General features: G+C 45.0%; 1 protein-coding gene across 1 annotated transcript in view; it reads right to left on the minus strand.

Moving 5' to 3' along the window:
• Nucleotides 1–17,111, minus strand: part of Grip91 (gamma-tubulin complex component 3) — a 34,269-nt gene extending 17,158 nt beyond the window's left edge. The window contains exons 1-14 of the mRNA XM_089543385.1: nucleotides 16,875–17,111; nucleotides 16,761–16,806; nucleotides 16,102–16,163; nucleotides 15,977–16,044; nucleotides 14,956–15,054; nucleotides 12,310–12,442; nucleotides 11,688–11,815; nucleotides 10,712–10,900; nucleotides 9,006–9,120; nucleotides 6,578–6,672; nucleotides 5,621–5,692; nucleotides 5,244–5,354; nucleotides 4,663–4,750; nucleotides 2,266–2,393 (exon numbers count right to left, since the gene is read on the minus strand). Of these exons, the coding sequence (XP_089399511.1) occupies nucleotides 2,266–2,393; nucleotides 4,663–4,750; nucleotides 5,244–5,354; nucleotides 5,621–5,692; nucleotides 6,578–6,672; nucleotides 9,006–9,120; nucleotides 10,712–10,900; nucleotides 11,688–11,815; nucleotides 12,310–12,442; nucleotides 14,956–15,054; nucleotides 15,977–16,044; nucleotides 16,102–16,163; nucleotides 16,761–16,806; nucleotides 16,875–16,959 (1,419 nt within the window). The 5' untranslated portion in view covers nucleotides 16,960–17,111. The remainder of the gene's footprint in view (nucleotides 1–2,265; nucleotides 2,394–4,662; nucleotides 4,751–5,243; nucleotides 5,355–5,620; nucleotides 5,693–6,577; nucleotides 6,673–9,005; nucleotides 9,121–10,711; nucleotides 10,901–11,687; nucleotides 11,816–12,309; nucleotides 12,443–14,955; nucleotides 15,055–15,976; nucleotides 16,045–16,101; nucleotides 16,164–16,760; nucleotides 16,807–16,874) is intronic.
• Nucleotides 17,112–20,931: the final 3,820 nt, after the last annotated feature.

A 20,931-nucleotide genomic window follows, 5' to 3' on the forward strand; every position in this document is an offset into this window, starting at 1 on the left:
AGGCTAATACAGCAGCTAATCAGTGCAGGGCAGAAAGGCACTTGGTAATTTGGGTTATTGAGTTAAGTAAAAAAATAGCTATTCATCTTCATCACAGCTTCATCACAGTAACGAACTAAGTCGAAGCGATTTGGTGTCCTTCCAAATGAAGCACTTTGACAGTGCTAAGAAAATAATGTCTAAAACATCGTGTAATAGTTACAAACACAATCTGCAATCCAATGATAAGGCAAAGAGAGCTACAGTAATCCCTCGTTATAACGAAATCTCTTTATTCAAAATTTCTCGAAGCGCACGAATAGCTTGACCCGCTTAGAGCGAAGTGGCGAGCGGAGGCATCGCCGCCGCCGAGCGTAGGAATCGCCGCCGTGACGGTGACGCTTTGCGCATGCAGTGTCAAATTAATACCGCCGACGAATTACTCATGCAGGCATAGAACAGGCCACAAAAGTACCAAACCCATGATCGATGACCTGCCTAGTAACGGGCACCAAGAGAGTGCAGAGTGTCCCTTGCTCAGTGGGGCCAAATTCCATGGCGCAGCACGCCGGAACCGTTAATCCCGGTCGGAAGCGCATTCCTGGTGTTCCCCATGACAGAATCCACAAGAAAATAAATTTTTCCTCGCGCTTTGCGATGCCAGAAAACCGCGGTGTCTTGGATGCGGAACAGTGGCCGGTCATGCTCGATTCGCGCCATTCGACGTGACAAACGGTCTAAATGCGTGGTAGGGTCACTGAATTTTGTTGTTACGGCGGTGACACGTGCGAAAAGCGAGCGCGATTCACCGCGGCGCGAAGTTGCGAACGGCGTCGCAGCGTCCGATCACAGCTCGCCGGCTGCGTCATGTCAACGACGGGCCACCCGCGGCAAACGCAAGGACGGGCAGCGGGAGCCAACACGAGCGCGGAGAGCCACAGCGTCATGATGACATAGGGCGTGCTCCTTTGAGCCGGGCCGGCCTGCCCATGGCCGGTCTCGGCGCGCATGGCCGGTCTCGACGCGCTCGCTCGCGCCGAGACCGGCCATGGCCTGCCAGCCTTGATGCCGGCCGCCGGCATCTGAAAACGCGATAGTATTGTTTGTTCAAGTTCATAGCATGTCCTGGGGGTAGAGATGATGACTGCGATATAAGCAAATTTCATCCAATTGCCGCTTTGGCGCTGCTCCTGCCTGATGCGGTTTGCCTGCCGTCTGCTAGCTAGCTACGTTGCTGATGGCGTCGCGGAAATCTAACGTATCTTTTATTATGGGACCGGTTGACAGTAAAGGGTTGCCGTGTGTAGCACCTTTATTTGAGTGCTGGCCAGTCCCGAAGCGCTAACAGCTGCGGCATCGATGCGAAACCGGCTAGGCTTAGCGCAGACCAGGGCAGTCGGGAGCAGCGCGCAGTTTGTCACCCGGCGTTCCTGCAGGCGGCGTCGTTGCCGGAAGCTCCACACTTGCACAGACATGCTGTCGTTGCTCGAATCTAGGAGGCAGACTTTATGGCAGCATGGCTGCTTTGTATTTTTCTTGTGCGAACGGGAAGTAAGCCGAGCCTGCCGGCTTGTTGATCAGCCTGGATCCCGTCTGGATCACAAAAATGAGCTTAAAGCTTGTTCTTGATATAGTTGATATAGATAAACTCTGGTATAAGAAATTTGAACTGTATCATCTTTGAGGATCGCTGACCAATACTGAGTTGCTAGCAGAAGTAACAAATGTGCTACGTGCAAATTTTGTAGCGAAAGCTACATTGGCCACGAACGTGCGATTTCGCTGTGGCGGTGCTCTGAGGAGGCACAGAGACCGACCTTGAGCCGTTGCCTAGCAACCGCCGCAGCTGGCGGCATCCGCCAGCTTCCTTGCAGTTGTGGCGCAATTAAATCTAGACTGTTTTAGCTTTTTTCGAGCGGTCGATTATATCGAATTATCGCTTATAACGAATTTTTTCGCCGTCCCGCTGACTTCGTTATAACGAGGGATTACTGTACTTGAAGCTAGAGTAACCACAATAAATACAAACCTGCAATACAAGAAATAAATGGCACATAGTATGCTGCATACATATGCACTCTTTACCTCTATCATCAGTGGAACAACAGTTGACATAGCAGCTTTAGTAAGGTGTGTGTGAGTGTGGGTGTCATCACAAGCCTCACGCAAGGGCTTTCAATTGATCAGTTGGCATGTAATTAAAGGCCGACCGTTGTCTCCTAAAATTCAGTCGTTGAGCCATTTTCTAGTATTCACAGGCCGTCACTCCTAGAGAGACTGACTGACCTGCAGATGCTCCCTGAACTTGAACTGACTGTTGAGCGCCGACAGGACGCGGAAGTTGCGCGCATGGTACGTCTGGTCCAGAAACTCGAGGAAAGAGTCCTCCCGCTGGCCATCCAGTAGACACTCCACTGCACGCACACAGTCACAAAAAGCACCACTTTGTTCACAAAGTTTGCCTGCGGGCACCATTCGAAGAAAACTACCACTGCCTCCTATTTTCCTGCTTCCTAGTAAACTTATGAATGCTGCGGGCCCTCCACTCAGCCCTTCTGTCATGAATTTTTGTCAGGCCCTCACAAGTCTACATCGCAACTATACACTGCTTCCAGGGTCTCAATTATAATTAGAATAATTCAACTTAATTTAGGCCATGCAAGGCAAGTGACTGAAAACAAGGGTTCTCCAAAGCCATGCCAATGCTTACGTAAAACTAGGAGGCGTCGATCTGAAACACAATTTAGCATGTTCCATTTTGTAAGCATCAAGTGCCAGCCACTCGTGGCGCATTATAACCTTGCAGCAACTGAAACCGATACAAAACAAGCTATGCACATATATATGTACATATATATATATACAAAACAAGCTATGCACATATATATGTACGCCATAACCTAAGGAGCTAAACTTTGCAACTGTTAGCATTGGAAAATACAGTAAAAGCTTGCTAAATATAACTGCACAGGGACATCAATACAGTTCAATTTCATCGAAGTTCAAGCTAATCGAACTGAACAGAAAAGATGGTACGTTGTGATCGGGAAGCAGCCAAGTAATGAGTGCCCACCTTCGGCATTTTTTTCCCACAGGGCAATGGCTCTAATGGTCTCGTTAAGAACGGGAGCTGTCGGTTTTAGCAAGCCTCCATCCAGTTCTGAGAAGCCGCTGATCATCTTAGCACCTTGCGAGGCTGAAAAATCAGCATTCACTGCAACCGTCCTATGACTGTCGCTGTTCAAACAAATGATAGCTCATCCTTCACAACTTGCAAGTGTGCATTTACAAGTCGCACAGGTTGTGTGACGAGAAGCGACAGCAACAGGAGAGTCACACACTGTTCAATTTTCCAGCTCTGCAAACCCAAGTCGCAAATCAATGAGTGGTGCTACTTAGATTGCGCTCTCATTTATGATGAAGGTCGATGGTGTGCTTTTCGGTACCATATGCTTCCTGGCATGCTTCAATAATAATCCGAATCAAGCAGGATTTCAATCTTGATGCTTTTCAGCCTGGGATAAGTACACACAGCGTCCAAGCGCATCAGCGCGTAGTTCAAATTCCCAATGGCAGATCCTATCCAATTCACGTTCCAGTTATCAAGTTACCTAATGCCTAGTCTTCAGTGGAGCACAAACATTCCAAGTTGAAGAGTTCGAATTATCAAACCATTCAAATTACTGGAGGTCAAATTAACAACCTTTCACTGTATTTCAAAATTACAGCGCTCATATGCAACCAGCGCAGCTGAGAAGTTGAAGCCAGCCAACAGAATGGCGGTTTTGTCACGTGATACAAGCAGCCAATTGGGAAGCTGCATTTCATTTTTATTTTGAAGAATTTTTCTCCTCCTTGAAGCGACACACAGGATTCCGTTTTCGATGGAAAGGAAGCTGGCGCACTGTGCTTGCAAAGAGAAACTAAAGTGACTGCATTATGGTGCCTGGTCTCACAAAATGGACAGGCATACAAAAGGGCACATTACGATGACTTTTCACAAGGTACTGCATCATGAGCCACCGCGACGGCAGTTCTTAGCTTTTATCCGAGGTTTTTAATGTCTGGGCATTGCAGGGTTAAACGAGTCTTGGTCTTGCGTGTCGAACCGTTGGAAAATTGCTCATTAACATGTGAGTTGAATGTCGCCAAAAGGACTAATCGCCTTTAATATTTGCAGCGCGCAGCTTCCATTGGCCGACCAATACGGCAAAACTTTTCAGCTCCTTTTTCGTGTCCCGAAGTTGGGGACCGACCTACATGATGCATCAACTAATATTTGAGTAAACACAGGATAGCATGCCTTCAATGCTGCATAATACCCGGTTAAAATGCGAGCGGCGACTTTTCGTTGTCATTTCCCGTAAAAAAATTCGCACTACACGTGAGTAAATAAAGTATGACAAAATTAGGAAAACCGATTTTTTAAAATCGTTTTTCAACCCTAAATATTAGCATACCCCCTTAATCCTACTTTAAGCAAAGAGGTAAATCACCTATTTTTTTCCCTAGTAGCGCAGCAAAACAAGCCACATTCACGTTCTTTGAAAGGCCCAGACAATGTGTTCACATACGACCATTCATTCCCTATAAACTTAAACCTTGAATGTCTCACTGACAATGAGGTGCAGAGCATGTAATGCACCATCACAATGTCACACAGCCAAAAGCATGGAGACTAACCTGGGTGTGGTGGAGGCAGATCTGCCTGCTGTGGAGTACCTTGGCAAACGTGAAGCAAGAAGTTGACAGCCTTGCCTGTGCACAGAATCTGCATCAAACATGAAAAAAGACATAGTTCTTTTGCAGCACATGGAGGTAAAATGAACAACCCCTGTCACAGAAAGGCAGGTGGCTACAGTTTTTTGTACCAGTAACATACATTTACAAACAGCAAGTGAACAAAACCACTCACCATGGACGTACCCATTAAATATACAAAAATACCGCATTAATTTCAACTTCAAGGGGCTGAGAAAAATGTCCGAATTATCTGAAGGTCGAATATCGAATGGACTTTAATAAACTGTCTGAAACCATTCACGTCCCAGCAGACTTATTCAGTGAAAACCTAGGCGATGGTCGCCTGCTTTTGAGGAGATAGTTTTGCGGCAACGAGGATTTTTCGCAGTTCTTACAAATGCTTTACTCTGCGTACATTGCTGGAAATGTTGAAACTAGCTGTTCCAAAAATTAGAGAGGACACTTAAGCAGTCACCAAATTGAAGATATTCTACGGGAGCAGGCTTCGTGCTGAACTGCACCTTCCGGGCCTGTTCTTCAGAGAGGAACGATGGCACCATGTTCTTGCGCAGGTAGTACTTGTCGTGCCACAGACTCTCCACAGGCACCGCAGGATTGCTTGCGATGAAGAACTGCACACAGGAGGGCCACACACACACTGTGTCACACAGCGCGTTCCCCTTCTCCTTTAATGCCTGCAAATTTTGCTTCGCTCCTGGGTACGGAGAGAGGTTAAAGTGCACGGCATACATTGGGGAAAGCTTAGCCACCAAATGCACTGAACTTCAGCTGGCACAGACACTCTGAACACAAAATGTTGCTGCAACTGCATTAGTGTCACAAAGAAAACAAAAACAAAGCACACAGACATCTCGCATGAATGGCGTCATACTCGTACCTCACAGTGAACATCTTCAAGCTGCCCCGTCTGGATCCAGCGGCACAGCATGCCATACCATGGCTGGAGCACCTGCATGTTTAAAAAGGTTGGGAAGTGAGAGAGGTACCCCACTTTAAATAACAATGCAAGGAATTCATCCGCACCACTAACTTTTCTAATATGTTTTTACAATGCTCGATATACTTTTTCTCCACCTAAAAAGAGCCATGCAAATGAACTGATCTTGTTCCTCTCTTCTGCACACTCATTTATCACTCATTTTTGTGCAATATTCTCTGATGACGGAAATCAATAATGCCAAGCAATTAAAAGCCATTCGCGACGGCTCACAAACTGGCCACCAAAGGTGAAATGGTTTCTCAGCTACAGCGCCCCATCATTTGCGTTTTCAAGAGCTTCACTTGATAGCAATTGCAAAGAGAACTAGCCCAGATACATGTTAGTGACGCAAAAATGGTGCATTTAACCATTTAGAGAAGACAAGTTCGAATGTAATAATGGTTTATATTGATCCAAATTACTATTTTGCATGAGAAAGAAGCCCAAGAGAAAAGAATGTGTTAACAAATAGAGGATCTACACCAGGACATTTTATTAAGCACACATTCTTTCTGCTGGTTTTTCCTAAGGTAATACGTACAGTTGGTACACAGGTCATGACACCAGGAGTGCATCGCCGGGTGGCACCCGTATGCAGCAACAGTACGGTCTGAAACTTGGAGGGGGGTTAGAGATTTTTGACCCTGACTGTACTAAGTGGCCGGCCCAGCAAGCCATGCTTCTTCAGTACTATTTAGCAACAAATTAATATTTGAAAAATCGAAAACGTCAAATTTTAAAATCAAAATAAAATGAATAGAAAGAAATATAAACACTTGATTCTTGAAATCTTGAAACACCTGCGCCGTGCAGAGCGAAATGTGGAAAACTGCAGAATGCCTTGCTACCACTTACAGCGATAAGCAATCTGCGGACCAGGTCACTAGCGTCGGGGTCACCATTTGCCATGGATGCATGTAGCAGGCTGGCCAGCTGGCCCCCCTTGAGCCCTGGACACAACAACACGCTGACGGTGAGCACAAGCACTGGCCTACTGCTTCCCATATTTGATTGAAAAACAACCTGCACCAGTGTAGCACATTCCCCACTTGTGAAACGCATGCGCCTGCGAGCACCTGATAACTGATACAGTGGAACCTCTATTATACAACTTCCAGGGAAACGCGCAAAACCGTGTTATAATTCGGGGCCCGTACAACTGGAAATCTCGAAAACAATGGATACATTCACGTAATAAACACATCCATTATTCTGGCTGTTATATTTCTGTTCCTCACACATTATAAAAAGAGGCCTAGTTTTCGTTTTGCGAAATTTGCTACTAAGACAAAATAGCAGGTCTTTCCGGCATCGAAGAGGCGGCTTTGGATGAAAGGCACACGTGCTTTGCTTCTATCACTGTGCATTAAATAGGCATCACATGCGCCTCGAAAATGCCGATTTTGAATGGCATGCCTATAATATTGCTACGCGGCGGCCAGCCGAAGAATGAGACGTGGTGAACCATGGCTATGAGATGATTTTAATGGCTGCTGGCCTAGTGCGGGCGCTCCGTCCCGCGCCACTGCCAGCTTCGTCTTCGTCACACTACCCGGGGCCTCCGAGCGATCGTCCCGATCGGTGACAAACAGACGGCGAAATGGCGATGGTCTTGAGTGAAAGATGGTGCAGTGCTGGCCGCCACGATGAGAAAGATGAGAGAATGAGTCCCGGTCCACGAAGCATCCGCGCCGTAGGGTGCCAGGAGCTGACGGCCAAGGTGTCTGGACACACCGAACGGCAGGGGCAGGGGGACAGTGTCCTCATGTGTGGGCAGGGTCTTGGGTCGGTCGGGTCTCGGGTCGGTCGGGTCTCGGGTCGCCGTGTCTTGTGGTCCGGGCGGGGGACGGGGCTGGGGTGAGCGGCGAGGTCGGTTCAGGTCCGCGGCGGGCTGGGGCATGGCCGGGCGACGCGGACCAGGCACTCACGGCCGACGTCCATGGCAGGCGCAGGACACCGAAGCTCCGGGACCAGGAGGGCGATGAAGGGACCCCAGCACCTCACACCAAATGTTACGCGGCGGCCAGCCGAAGAATGAGACGTGGTGAACCATGGCTATGAGATGATTTTAATGGCCGCTGGCCTAGCGTGGGCGCTCCGTCCCGCGCCACTGCCAGCTTCGTCTTCGTCACAATATGATTGCTCCGACTCTTTGAAGACATTTTGCAACGCGCGATATGGCCATGCCAGCGACACATCTCTCTGCTGGAACTCCGTCTAGAACCGCTCTGACCTCGCCATTTGTTTCCTAGGCAATAGGCAGCAGTGCCTGCATTAGGTCTTTGCATACACACACAAAAAAAGAAACAGAATCATGTGTCTGCCTGCAGCGCGATTGCGTTTGCCTGCAAGCGTGCCTTTCACTCGGTGTCGCAAGGCCTAACGTGCTCCGTGCTGAAGCCGCAGTGGAAAGCGCTTTCGGACTAGCCAGCACTGATCAAAGAAACGTCTTATCTTTACTGCCTGCACAGTAACTTCATGCTGGTATGAATGTGACATCTTAGAGAAGCGAGCGGAAAAGCGGGCCTGGCGAGAGCTGTTTCGCATCAATGGCCACGGGTCGCACGAAGTCAGATACGTCCGCAGAACAGTCATTACAGGCCATTGTGCACCGATTCGCATCGTTTCATGCACGTGTCACCTTGATCCGGATTTTTGAAAACCCAGTGGTTATGTGACATCTGCCAAAAAAGATCTCCACCAGAGTCTTTCATTCCGGATGGTTCCTGCCGGGTGTTGTATGAAGCGGGCCGCGCATAATTTTCCATCATATATAATACGGAGGATTCACCAGGCCCGCACTAATTTCTCATAAAATGCATAATCGGAGTCCCACTGTAATCAGTAAAAAGTGTGCAGAGATGCCAAACGGTATTTTCCCCACTTGAAAGCATAACTATACATATAAATACATGCTCCACTAGCCCGGAAGGTTGCTATAATTTTCAACCTTTTGACAGGCCCACTTGTCCCCCAACAGAACTACAGTCGAACTTTTGTTACAGTGAGATTACAATGGCCACTGGAGCCACAGCCGACTTCCATTTGTCATGGAGGGCACCTGGACTGTGAGTGGAAGTGCAATTTTCTCTTTTCGGGAACACTATCACAAACCATTATTTGTCGGCCTGCTTGAACGATTGGCAAAGCACATTCTCATCACTTTCACGAAGGAATTAAAGTTTTTTAATCGGAAGTGCTCTGGCGTGCTTATACAAATGCACATGAGATTCCACCCCCGCTCCTAGAAGGGTGGAGATCATTTCAAATGACTGCACCACACCTGCACATGACTCCACAAGGTCTCCCAGGAGCCGAAGTTTGGCTATGGGCTTGTTGTTCCATGCCATCACTCGGCGCATCGTCAGGGCACCTGCACCCTCTTCTGGGAGGCTCAGCTGCAATTCAAGAAAAACCAAGTTCTTTGTGACCGTCCACAGCACTGAATCCCAGTCAGTACTGTGCAACTTTAACCTTTTAACTCCGTCCTTAATACGTCAATCCAAATCAATCAATTTCATTGACTGCACAAAATGGCCCATAGGAGGTAAATGCAGCCATTTTTGGACATGAAGCACCATCCAGTTTGTTGACAAGTAACTCCACTTCAGTTCCAGATTCAGTTTTTTTTTTTTCTAACACATGAAGGTGTATTTTTAAACTTCATGTGGAACCAGTCAGATCGATGGCAACGAACATGGCATCCTTGTTTCATGTCAACCCTGCTCAACATTTCACTTTGTAGGTGCAAGCGACAGCGGTGTGTTACAAGAAGACATCTACTCGCCCCGATTGTTGTTTGGACAGTGATGACAGCTCCACCTACCTGGCACCATCAACAAGTGCCTGTTGATTAGTTTTGTTTAGGATATATTGCCAAAGAGATTCACTTCTTCCTGAGCCACTCTGAATGCAATAGACATGTTCTGAATGATTCCTTGCCCCCAGCGGCGAAGAGGGTCAAGTTTTCTCCAAGGCAGCCTGGAGCCTACCTTGGCATTGCACTGCGGACAACAGCAAAGCACCCACACAAGCGATTTTCTTTTTTATTGATCAAAAATTTTACCATGATGACTTCTTTAACTTTAAATACTCATTTCTCACATGGTAATGCATAAAACTTACAATATTCAAGAATCTTCATGCTCCTATATTCTGACAATATATTTATTTTATTTGTGAATTTTTGTGAGCCACTCAAATTTTGCCAACCAAAAATTTCTTTTCTCTTAATTAGCAATATGTATCCTTTCTTATTTAAGTCTTTAAAAAGAGGACTCAATTAGGTGCACTCTGATGCGCTGCAATGAAGCAAAATGTTCGAATTTATGGCTTTACATAAGCCACCCTGAAACTGCCCGTTTTCCCGTAGTTAGGAAAGAGTTAAGTGGCACAATAATTCCCCAAGCAGCAGCCAGAATTCGCCATTTCATTTTATGGCATGGTTTGATAAATTCCGCCCAAATTACAAAACTTTCTCCTGTGAAAATAATCACCGAAGGAGGGCAAAAAGTTGGACATGTTGGTATTGATTTATAACAGATATTCCCCCCCCCCCCCCCCCTCTTTTTTTGTCCCTTTCTTCCTTTTTTTCTTTCTGTGGTATTTTTCCTGACTTCTATTTATTCTGAGCGCGAAAATAAATTGCTTTCGTTGCTAGTATGTGCCTGTCCTGTGTGGCCTTCTTCACGTGTGCTTGTCTTTTTGTGCTCAAGTATCCATTCTGAAAATAATCACCCCTTTTGACAAAATTATCTATATGAAGTTAGAACAAAATATACAAAACATGCCAGATGAACACTTTTTTCTTTTCGCATTCAGCGCAGTCCACTGTCAAACTGAGTTTAGTCCTTCATTGTCCTCTGCCTCACTAACTGCCCATCAATACCTCATCAATACCATTATGCTGTTTATAGCTGCTGCTTTGTTTGGACAAAGCTGGCGGAAACAAGTCCAGTTTCAGTAGACTGAATGCAGGAAAAGAGGCACCTGCGCATCAAGCAGTGCCAGCAGTCGGTAGTACTCTGCCATTTCAGCCTGCAGGGCTCCCACAAAGGCATCGCAGAGAAGGCCAAGCCGCGTAGTCTCCGGTCGGCAGAAGCGGTCCACCCGAGAGCGCAGGCGCCCCAGCTCAGCCACACGGCGCACATGACGCCGCTGTGCACACGAGACCTGGCCCTGGGCGCCATCCACAATGGTTAAGACTGAGTCCAAACAGGGTAAACTCAACACATCAGGTGCATGCAAACTTCAGGACAAAATTCCCCACAGTAAAGCAAGCATGCACCACATGGTGGTCAAAAGCAAGCTGGCTACATGCATGCACAACACATATCTCCCCTTACTTTACCCAATGTAACCTAACACAATGCAAAATATAACTCAGGTCACAAGATGCAGTAATATAGTGTTTCATTCATTTTCAACAATAGAGGCCACTTTAATGCAAAACTGGTCAAAATAACCCTGCTGGCTCAGTTAGAAAACGCAAACAAAACAGATATACTGGGGTCTCACTTCTTACTGCAAAGTTGCAAAAGGAACTGAGAGCACTTTCTCGTGTCCCCATCGCCTGTTCACAAATACTGAGGCCTCGAGCACAGTTCAGTCGCCTGAGGTCGCCACAATGACCGGCATCAATGACTGTGCCAGTGACAACTGTCCACACAAACTGCTCCCATATGCATGCGCAACTTAGCAGCAATCCTCTCCTATCAGAGCTCTTTGTGTTCCCCCTCAACATGGGTGCAACAATCAAGTTTTCATGCACTTCATTACTTTTTCAGTATTTCAGCCAAGATGACCCTACAGACAGTGAGCCACACCAGGCCAGTTTTCAATGAGCAGATCAGTCTTATGAGAGGCAAATAGATGGCATCTCAGCACAAGTAACTGAAATAAAGTGAGCTCAAAGATAGATTTTGTAGCTGCCTCATTAGCAGAAGTACCGGAAGTAAAGACCTACCTCTGGGTCAATGGCATAGCTGCCAAGAGGCACATCGTGGAATTGCACCAGACTACTTGAAACTCCTTGTAAGCAAAACAGCAAGTCCCTCAGTACCTTCTGTTCCGTGTGACCAGATCCTCCAATCACTGCACAAATTCAACAAAAGATGCGTGCGATTTATCATCAAGCATTCTTTTGAAAAACCAGTCGGTTCCTTGGGCTCAGTAACCTCTAATGTTGCTGTGCCTCTAGTGACAAAAGCTTCAGCGAAAATCCAAGTTAATGCACGGTCCAGAGTGAGTATGTTTTTTCAGCCTCTCAAAGATGCCCCAAGAAAACAACCACGGTTGTGGAAATCCACAGAGTGACACCTCCACCATAACCATTGTGCCACAGACCAGGTGTCATCTGTCATGCACTGAAATTCAAAACTGCAATACCCCTGCAAGTTGCAAAGACAAATGACATTATCAGAGTCCTGGGAATTTATTTAATTCAGCAAAACAAATACAGAAGAACAGTTCTTGAAGGATACTAATGAGCCTAGTATTTCCAAGCTACAGAACCAACAGAAGGTTTGACGACATTCAAGGTCCTATGGCATAGTGACAAGTGCATTCAGTGAACACAAAGGCAAGACCTTGGCTACAGCTTGCAGAGGTGAGGCGCTCCTGGTTTTCCACAGATGCTGTGTTGCGACATGCACCGGGGGGCCAGAACTCAGGGCGCGAGGAAGACCGAGGCTGGCTGTGCCGCGAAAGGCGGTGTGGTTCCTGAGAAAGTAAAGGTCATAGTGTCAAGCTCCAAAACACCCCAGACAGAACAGACGCTGCCTAGCACTGAAGTGAACAAGCAGTTGAGTATTCATCAGTGAACATGCACAAGGAGTGTATCTGCTAGGGCATTCCTCAGCTATAAACGCATGACCATCAATTTGCTTTTCACTAACACCGGTCACTCACTGCCAGGCTAGCGTAATAATACTGGAACTTGTGAAAAGGCCTCGCGTACAGTTCTAAACAGGCTCATGGAGCTGCCACTCCTGAATTAGGTTGATTCTATTATAACTAAAGTCTTGAGGGAGGCTCTGAATGAGATAAGAGCGGAATATGACTGCTGCTGGGGGTATGAAATACGAGTGAAATGAAATGTGAAAAGAATAACTTTGCTTCTTAGAGGAGTATAGACACACAATTTTGGTGGCATGTTTTTGTCTCTGTAACGATGCGGAAGACACTGCTATGCATGAATCATCACATGGTGTTCACCTACGACTGATAAATTATTTATAATTGAATTTCTTTCTCGTGCTCTTTCGGTTTTGGTTTCAGCAGCCGAACGATGACCGTGACGTTAACGTGAAGCTTACAGGTCACGTGAAGCATGAAAAAACTGCAATATAATCGTTTATTCTACATCCGTTGTGATTCCGGCTCTCGAGACAAGGTGGCTTTAGCATTGTAGTGAATTAAAACGATGAAGCAGCAATTATATCGCAGTTTTTTCATGCCTCATGTGACATAAAATCCTCACGTTGACGTCACAGTCGTCGTTCGGCTGTTGAAACTGAAACAGCAAGAGAAAGAAATTCAATTATAAATTTAATGTTCGTAGGCGAATACCACATGGTGATTCATGCATAGTAGTGTCTTCCGCATCATTACAAGCAGAAAACATGCACCCAAAATTTAAGTGTCCACCACCAAGCTGGTGTTAAAAACAGCATTAATTTTAAGCCACCTGTCAGCATGCAAAATGAAAGGAATCACTATTAAAAAACTTTAAAGAGCATGTTAATTTTAATTGCGATGGGCTCCCTGTGTTAAATCCAAGTGCAGTAACTAAATTTTCCATGCTTTATCAGTGTTATATATTAATTTTCCTGCACTTTGCACCTTTGAACTACTTATTTGCCTCGATACAAAGTAGCCTTTTCAGTAACATTGTTTTTCAACACACAGCTAAGACAATAGTGGATAACAAACAAACAAGCACGCATGCACACATGCATGCCCACAGTTGCTGTGAAAAACCATAAATTCTAAACAACTCCCTGACCTTCTGCCCCATTGCAAGGTAAAGAAGTGACAGATGGAGGAAGTAATGCCTTTCACTTGCAGGAAAAACACAATATCAAGTCGCACCCAATTTCAACCCAAAAAGGCCCCTTCAAGAAATGAGGGCTACAGAAGCAGAAAGCTTGAACATGCCTATGACTTGGAGGGAAAAAAAGCGATAAAAGTGTGCTGAATTCAGTTTTAACCAAAAAGGCCAGAAGTCTTGGCAAGCAAGTTATAGCTTGCTGGTTGTTAAGAACGGGTTACACTCAAAGTTGAAAATTAAGCAGGGAAGCTGTGATGCAACAGTGGCATTTTTGGATCAGCAGCGCAGCTGTGCGATTTGACGTGGCGCCCCGCTAGCTTAAACACCTCCACAGACATGGAAGCATCACCCCTTGCTGTCTGCTAACAAAGCGCTGTTTGTTCACCATCACCAGCTTAGCCGGTTGAGTAGGTTTATCAGTTGCATGTAGGACACATACACGAAACTGTGCATAGACGTCACTAAAAGTATAACGTTCTGGCTACTGCAACAACTGAGCGGCAGTTCTATCCCTGCCGTCAACACGCCGGCAACTACATGATGCCCCGCCCTCTCGCTCTACCCAGTGCGACACCCCGACGATACCAGGTCAACCTAGTTCAACAGAGTTCTTAGCAGTAAACTTCCACATCTGTTTTTGTCTGCCGGCTATCTCATTTAACTTGTGTCACTTTTTAATGACAATAGCTATTTCTTGTATAAATCAGGACCTCAGTTAACTTTCCTTTTCCGCCAAGTCCATGTACGGTCTTGCACTTTTTTCATCTGGCCATTGCTAGATAGTTTGTGCGCTTAACCAAGTGCAAGAGTATTAGATAACATCAAAAACATCAACTAATGAATAAACAGGAAAATGTTGAGCACATTAAAACAAATTACCATCTTCAGAGACAAAAGCTACCTGGTTCCAGTTTCAAAATACGAGGGCAGGGACATTTTGGAATGTTTTTCCGAACACTAAAAGCGAAAAATCGATTACTTTGCAGAAAAAAATAAAAATTTGAATGTTGCATCATACCTTAAGGCTTTCCATCAAGTCCAAATGCAAGGGAAAATTTAAAGCCCTCTATTCATGCCTCATAACAGAACTGATCGAGAGCGTAGACCGGCTATTATCTGCAGTGGAAAACAGCTACAGCATGTAACACTGAAATTTCACCAATTTGTAAAACAGCAGGCATACCAAGAGTGGCCGTGGTGTGGGTGGATGTTTGCTTGCATCTTGCAATGCCAACAGCAGGCGGAGTAGGGACAGCCGCTTGGAAAGCACTCCCTCTAATGCCTGCACAAGAATGAATGCACAAGAGTGTTAATAAGCATGCACAGAGGGGAAGGGAAGGCATCAAGGCATGCATCAAGCACGCCTCAATGCTGCCTGGAACTCTCCTTCTGCTTCAAGGTCGCTGCGGTGGCTCAGTGGTTACGGTACTGGGCTGCTGACACGAAAGACACGGGTTTGATCCCAGCCGCGGCGGTTGAATTCCTTTGGAGGAGAAATTCTAGAGGCCCGTGTACTGTGCGATGCCAGTGCACGTTAAAGAACCCTGGATGGTCGAAATTTCCGGAGCCCTTCACTACGGCGTCTCTCATAGCCTGAGTCGCTTTGGGACGTTAAATTAACCCCATAAACCAAACCAACCAACCTTCTGCTTTAAACAAGGCATATCAATTTTCAGCACAATTAAGTACACACTAAATCATAAATTGAGATCTCATGCACCCCTCAAGTTGTTGGTCAACAGCACTTGTTAATACTGGATGCCTCAGTGCTAACAAATAGTGCAGTTTACAAACTCGACTAAATAATGCAAGCTTTGCAGCTTTGCTGCTTAAGCTGCTAGCACTTTTTAATTGCAACAAGACACTTTCGCATATCTTATTGAAAATTAGAGACCTTACTGTGCGCCGTTTCATAACGTTTTTTTTTTTTTTTTTTTATATAGTAAGACCTTGTAGCATATTTGATACCTGTCTTTTCAGTTTGAAACAATGAGCTCAGCTCTAATATCATGTAGTTGTGCATATCAGATAAAACGAACAGGAGTTCACGCTGGCTGTAGATGATCTGATCAAATGCGAAATTGGTGCACTTCAGTTTTATAAATGATAATTATGAAAAGAAATGTGCGTGTCACAGAATAGCAAACAAGCAAGGCCAGACACACAAACTGAAACAGGTGTGCAGTGAACAAGGAAAAACTCACCGGAGACCGAAGTCTTCGATAGAGGTCAGAAAAACGAACTGCCTCCTTCTCCTTGTGTTTAGCAATAACTGAAAAGCAACGGCTATTATTTCAAATGTTCAACAGGACCGTGAAGCCGCACTCACAAGACTTGATTATCTTCTCCACCACACTTGTTTCATCTTCCTCAAAAGAGCCTTCAAATGAGCTGTAAAATAAGTAAAACCAATGAGTCACTTGCAACCGAGTGATTTTCTGTTTTTAGATCATTTTCGATTTATGAGGTACCCTGTTGCACAGTAGTTCCTCTGCTATAAACTTGAATCAGAACTAGTCAGCGAACAGGAACTTCTCTAATGCAACATGTTTTGCACTACAGGAAATCCCAATGCTGCTAAACGACAGTAATTAAGCACAACTTCATCAACTCACGAAACCCCTTGTGTTTTCAGCTTTTATAATTAAGTATATGCCAGTGCTTTTGGAGTCGATTACGTGCACCGTATGAACTGTCAGGTATGCAGAAGCCTCTCGCTGCTACTTCCAAGCGGTCAAAAGAAAACAAAAAAAAAAGTTTGTGTGCGAGGTCTAATGGAATTGCGTCCCGATAACATCGATGACGACTATAACGAGCATTGTTTAGAAGCAGTGCAAACACAACACTGACAGAGAATTATACAGCTGCTGCTGTATGTTCTAGAACTAAAAGCGGCAGCATCTTCCGAAGGTCGTCCGCCCAATACAGCCCTGCCTTGACAATGGTCAGATATACCAATTATGCATATAGCACGGACGCAATAATTACCTTCCAAGTGCGGCTAGTGTGTTCTCGTACAAGGCGCGCACAGACTCTGAAAAAGAGAGAATGTTCAAATAGCGGCATTGCGCACACCAACGGTGTCTTCAGCATGAAGCATACCTTCGGGTAGTCCTGTCAGCTGCACACACAAACTGTGCCAAAGCTTGGCTATTTCCGCCTCCCCACCAAGTAAATTCATTTCCATTCAGTCAGTCAAGCACTGAGCTGACAACGATAGTGACAAGGATGGTCTTCCATGGTCAGGTATGTTTACATCTGCAGGTTTGGTTCGAAAGCCTTGATTCGAACGCGCCAGCGCGCGATCGCGATTAACAGACGCTAGCGCCGCCAGCGCCGCGTAACGACGACAAAAGAAAAGAAGAGCGGCAGAAATCAATTCAGCGAATAACGTGGTTGATGTAGTTTGATTCTTGAACCTACACAGATTCAGAGACGCTTTTCAGTTCAGATCGATTTCTAGTTCGCAGTTTGATTATTCCATGACTGCAGCCGACAAACGCGCAGCTACAGCTTTGGCCTCCATTTCAGACCCGCGAGATTTGACTTCAAATGTGCGAGGCATTTTGTCCTCTGCTAAACTGTCCGGTTATTTTGTTGTTCTCGCGCATTGCCCATGCTCAGGCAGCAGTTTTTGGTATCATGTAGTCTGCTCGTATGGTATAATTTGAGATATTAGGAAGTACAGCAACAGTCTGAACTCGAAGACTTGCACCTCTTGTGTTTCGACAAGTGTTACCAGTGATGGTGCGGTGCTTCGCGAGACAGGCCGCGGAACTAGCGCGGAGACTTCAGTGGGAAGCTCAGCCGCCTGTCTTAGAAATCTAGACGGCAGTACATTACAAGTGCCACGTTCAGCGCTGCTCTTTAATACGGGTCACACGTCACGACACAAAGCGCGACAGAGCATATGCCTCGTATTTTTAGAATAGCCACAGGGTAAACCACAGGGGCGACTACAGCGCCTCTATGCACTCGCGTGTTCTATTCGACCTGTGCCATCGCCTTTTCTGCGAGGCGTGGGTGGCGTGGGGGCGCAATGAGGAGGGGAGTTCGGATCCAATGGGCAAGGTCGCGACACGGTGACCAGAGTCAAGCGGCGTTTACCGTTGAAAAGCATTTGCAGTCTTGACAGAAAAGTAATAATTGCTTATTTCTCGTTTACCGACCTAATGGAAAATGGGTGTAAATGCTCTTCTTTTCTACCCAACACTTGTACAGAAAAAAAAAAAAAATGCTTAGCACTCTGGATGAACAAGCAAGTGCTTTGCACAGATGTAATAATTAAACAAACCGCAACATCTCTAAATGGGCAAACGCACAATATAAGCATGTACATAATATAAGTATGTGCATAATATAAGGAACGTGGATCATAACATTCAAGAGAAGAATTAGCCAACTATGATTAGCAGTGCAAGTTAGCAGTTAGCAGAGCAAAAAACAGGACAATGTAATACAGACAAGGTCTCACTAGTAACCTAGTCAGCTGTGAAAGGATCAGTGCCCACAAGCACCATGAACACCCTAAACAGGTCATGTCCCCGTTGTATCCACAAAGCAATGCAAAGGCAGACTGCACAGGTTGCACACTGTGGGGTTCCTGGGCACAGTTTTCTGTACAATGGGATACAATTTGATTTTGAAAGATTTTTTCTACGCAGCCATGCCTAAACAGGTCCACGAAAGGCAAGAAAAACCAGTTGTCATTACATACATGCATGCAGTGAGTCACCCCAATGAAAGAAGTCGTACGAAGGTACCAAGGGTTGCCAGTACTTTCTTCACCTAAAAAGCCAGAAATACCAAAAGGAGCTGCTGCCAAAAACGTTCAAAAAGAAACAAAAAGACTTTTATTGAATGCACGAAAGTAGTGTACGAGATTCTGTTATCTTGAAGGTCATGAAACATAGGTCAGACAAGCCGCTCTCTATATGATCAGCTAATATAGAGGGCATAACAATGATATCAAGTTAAAGAGGACGATACTACCCCAACTATGTCCTCTTGCGCTGTACTACAAACTTCGAGAAAAGCAAGATTCTTGAACACTACAAGCATCAGTATGTGCATGGATTGTATGCAGCCTACCAAATACATGGGAGAGCAATGGACTGTATCAGCACTCCTTCTGTAGGTCTGAAATGAAAATAGATTATGTATATCTAGATGGCTGCAAGAAAAGAACTATGCTGTATATGCTGCATGCAATGGGCAGATTCTTTCTGTATACAAAGTAATTTAACATTTATAGATCTTTATTTCAAAAACTGAGAGAGATATATCGGTGCAGTCTGTGCAGGTGGGTTGTAAGCAAGGCAGGCATTACTAACTAAAATACAATTAATTGCCTAAAATTATACAATTAGCTTTTTATTTTTCACTTTAACAGCAAGATAATATTACAAAATTTAAGGCCGTCAGCATCGAAGGTGAGCCCAGCATTAAAATTGTTTTTTATCGGCACTGTGGTTTGAAATATCAAACGTAAAAAATACGAAGTTGAAAGCTCGCTGAGGTGGCTTCCCCACATTGCACATTTAAAAAATGGTGTCATTCACATTTCTAACGAGGAAAGTGCAGACACCGTTTGTGTATTTTATGACACAGAAGCAATTAATGTCATTTCAGCAACCATACCATGTGCAGCAACATCATTTTATAAATATGCAACGGGGAAGCCAACTCGATGAGTATTGAAATGTGGAATTTTCACGGATATTTTGAACCACAGTGCCAATAAGAAAAATTTTAACACTAAGCTCACCTTTGAAGTTGACAACCTTTAATTTCGCAATATAATCTTGCTCCTAAAGTCGAAAATAAAAAATCTGAGTTAGATCTATCACACACATAACGTCTGCCCTGCTGTACAGTCCACTTGCAGCAACCACACCAACATCTCACCCATAATTCTAAAAATTAAAATCTGTAAACATTAAAAACAACTCTCTGTAGAGTGAAATAGATGCAGCAAATTTATTTCAGTTGCTAGTCAGCACTAGCATCTGTCTCTTCTTCTACTTTGTCCTGTCTAGTGCACTGATAACTCCATGAATCATACTACACTGTTGAATTTGCCTGGCCATTCTCCATACAGTCTTATGGGTTATGAGTTTTGCTTTTGGCTGTACAGCCTTCACAAGGAAGTGCAAAATAGAGAGCTGCTTTAAAGGTGTCGGCAATGTACACTTCCAACTGCCATCTTTGACAGTCATAAGATGAACTATGGTCACCTCCTTGCTGTTGGCATCTGCCACCAGCATAACTGTACATGGAGGCACTGTAGATCAGGCACCGCAAGTGTTGGGACTGTACTGGGTGTGCTTGAGATTCCTGGCAGTTCAAAGAGTCGAAGTGCAATCCCTCCACATTTGAATGAATCCTGGCTGAGAATATGTGAGGAGCACAATAGAAACCACAGATAAATTTTCCTTCCACTGACACCTGAATGTCCTGCAGGATGCTGAAGGCCTCATGAGCCTGCACCGCCTCACTATGTGCTTTTAGAGAAATTTTGTGAGCCCAAACAACAGCGCAGGCACCCAGAACTCCCACTGAGCAAGCTGAACGCAGAGCTAGGGTTCTCATCAAGGCTACCCAAGTTCTTGCCTTATCGCTTGCTCTCATTGAGAACTGAACTCATGAAGAATTGAACTCATGAAGAACGTCTTCTAGTCTGCGACAATATATATTCCCTCTGCACTGCTGCATTTGTATATTGGAATTCAATTACACCAGAGATGTTTTCTGAAATTTTAGGGCTCCTTCGAGGGTACTGAAGGAGTCTGTGACGGTGAATTTTAAACTGCACAACCAGCACTGTGACCGAGTTTTGTTTATTCAAAGTTCTGACAATACGAAACTGTCTTAGACTGTGAGACCTAGTGTTCATGTCGTACATTCATACTTGAATACATAAATGCGTAGCAAGGCATGAGCTGCGATCAGTAACAAATTCTCGTTGCTATCATAAAGATATAAATGATAAATGTATATGATAAATAAGCATGCGTATGTTTGCCTTTAGTGGGAAAAATATATATAGCACATCAAAGAAAAAATATAAGGTTACAATTAATGAAGACAATGTACTCCTGTTTGTTTGGTTTTTACTAAAAATAGAGAAGTGTATTATAAGAGGTTTTAAAACAGTACA

Source organism: Amblyomma mixtum, chromosome 5, assembly GCF_055824585.1.
Source record: "Amblyomma mixtum isolate Tamu chromosome 5, ASM5582458v1, whole genome shotgun sequence".
NCBI classification, from domain to species: Eukaryota; Metazoa; Arthropoda; class Arachnida; order Ixodida; family Ixodidae; genus Amblyomma; species Amblyomma mixtum.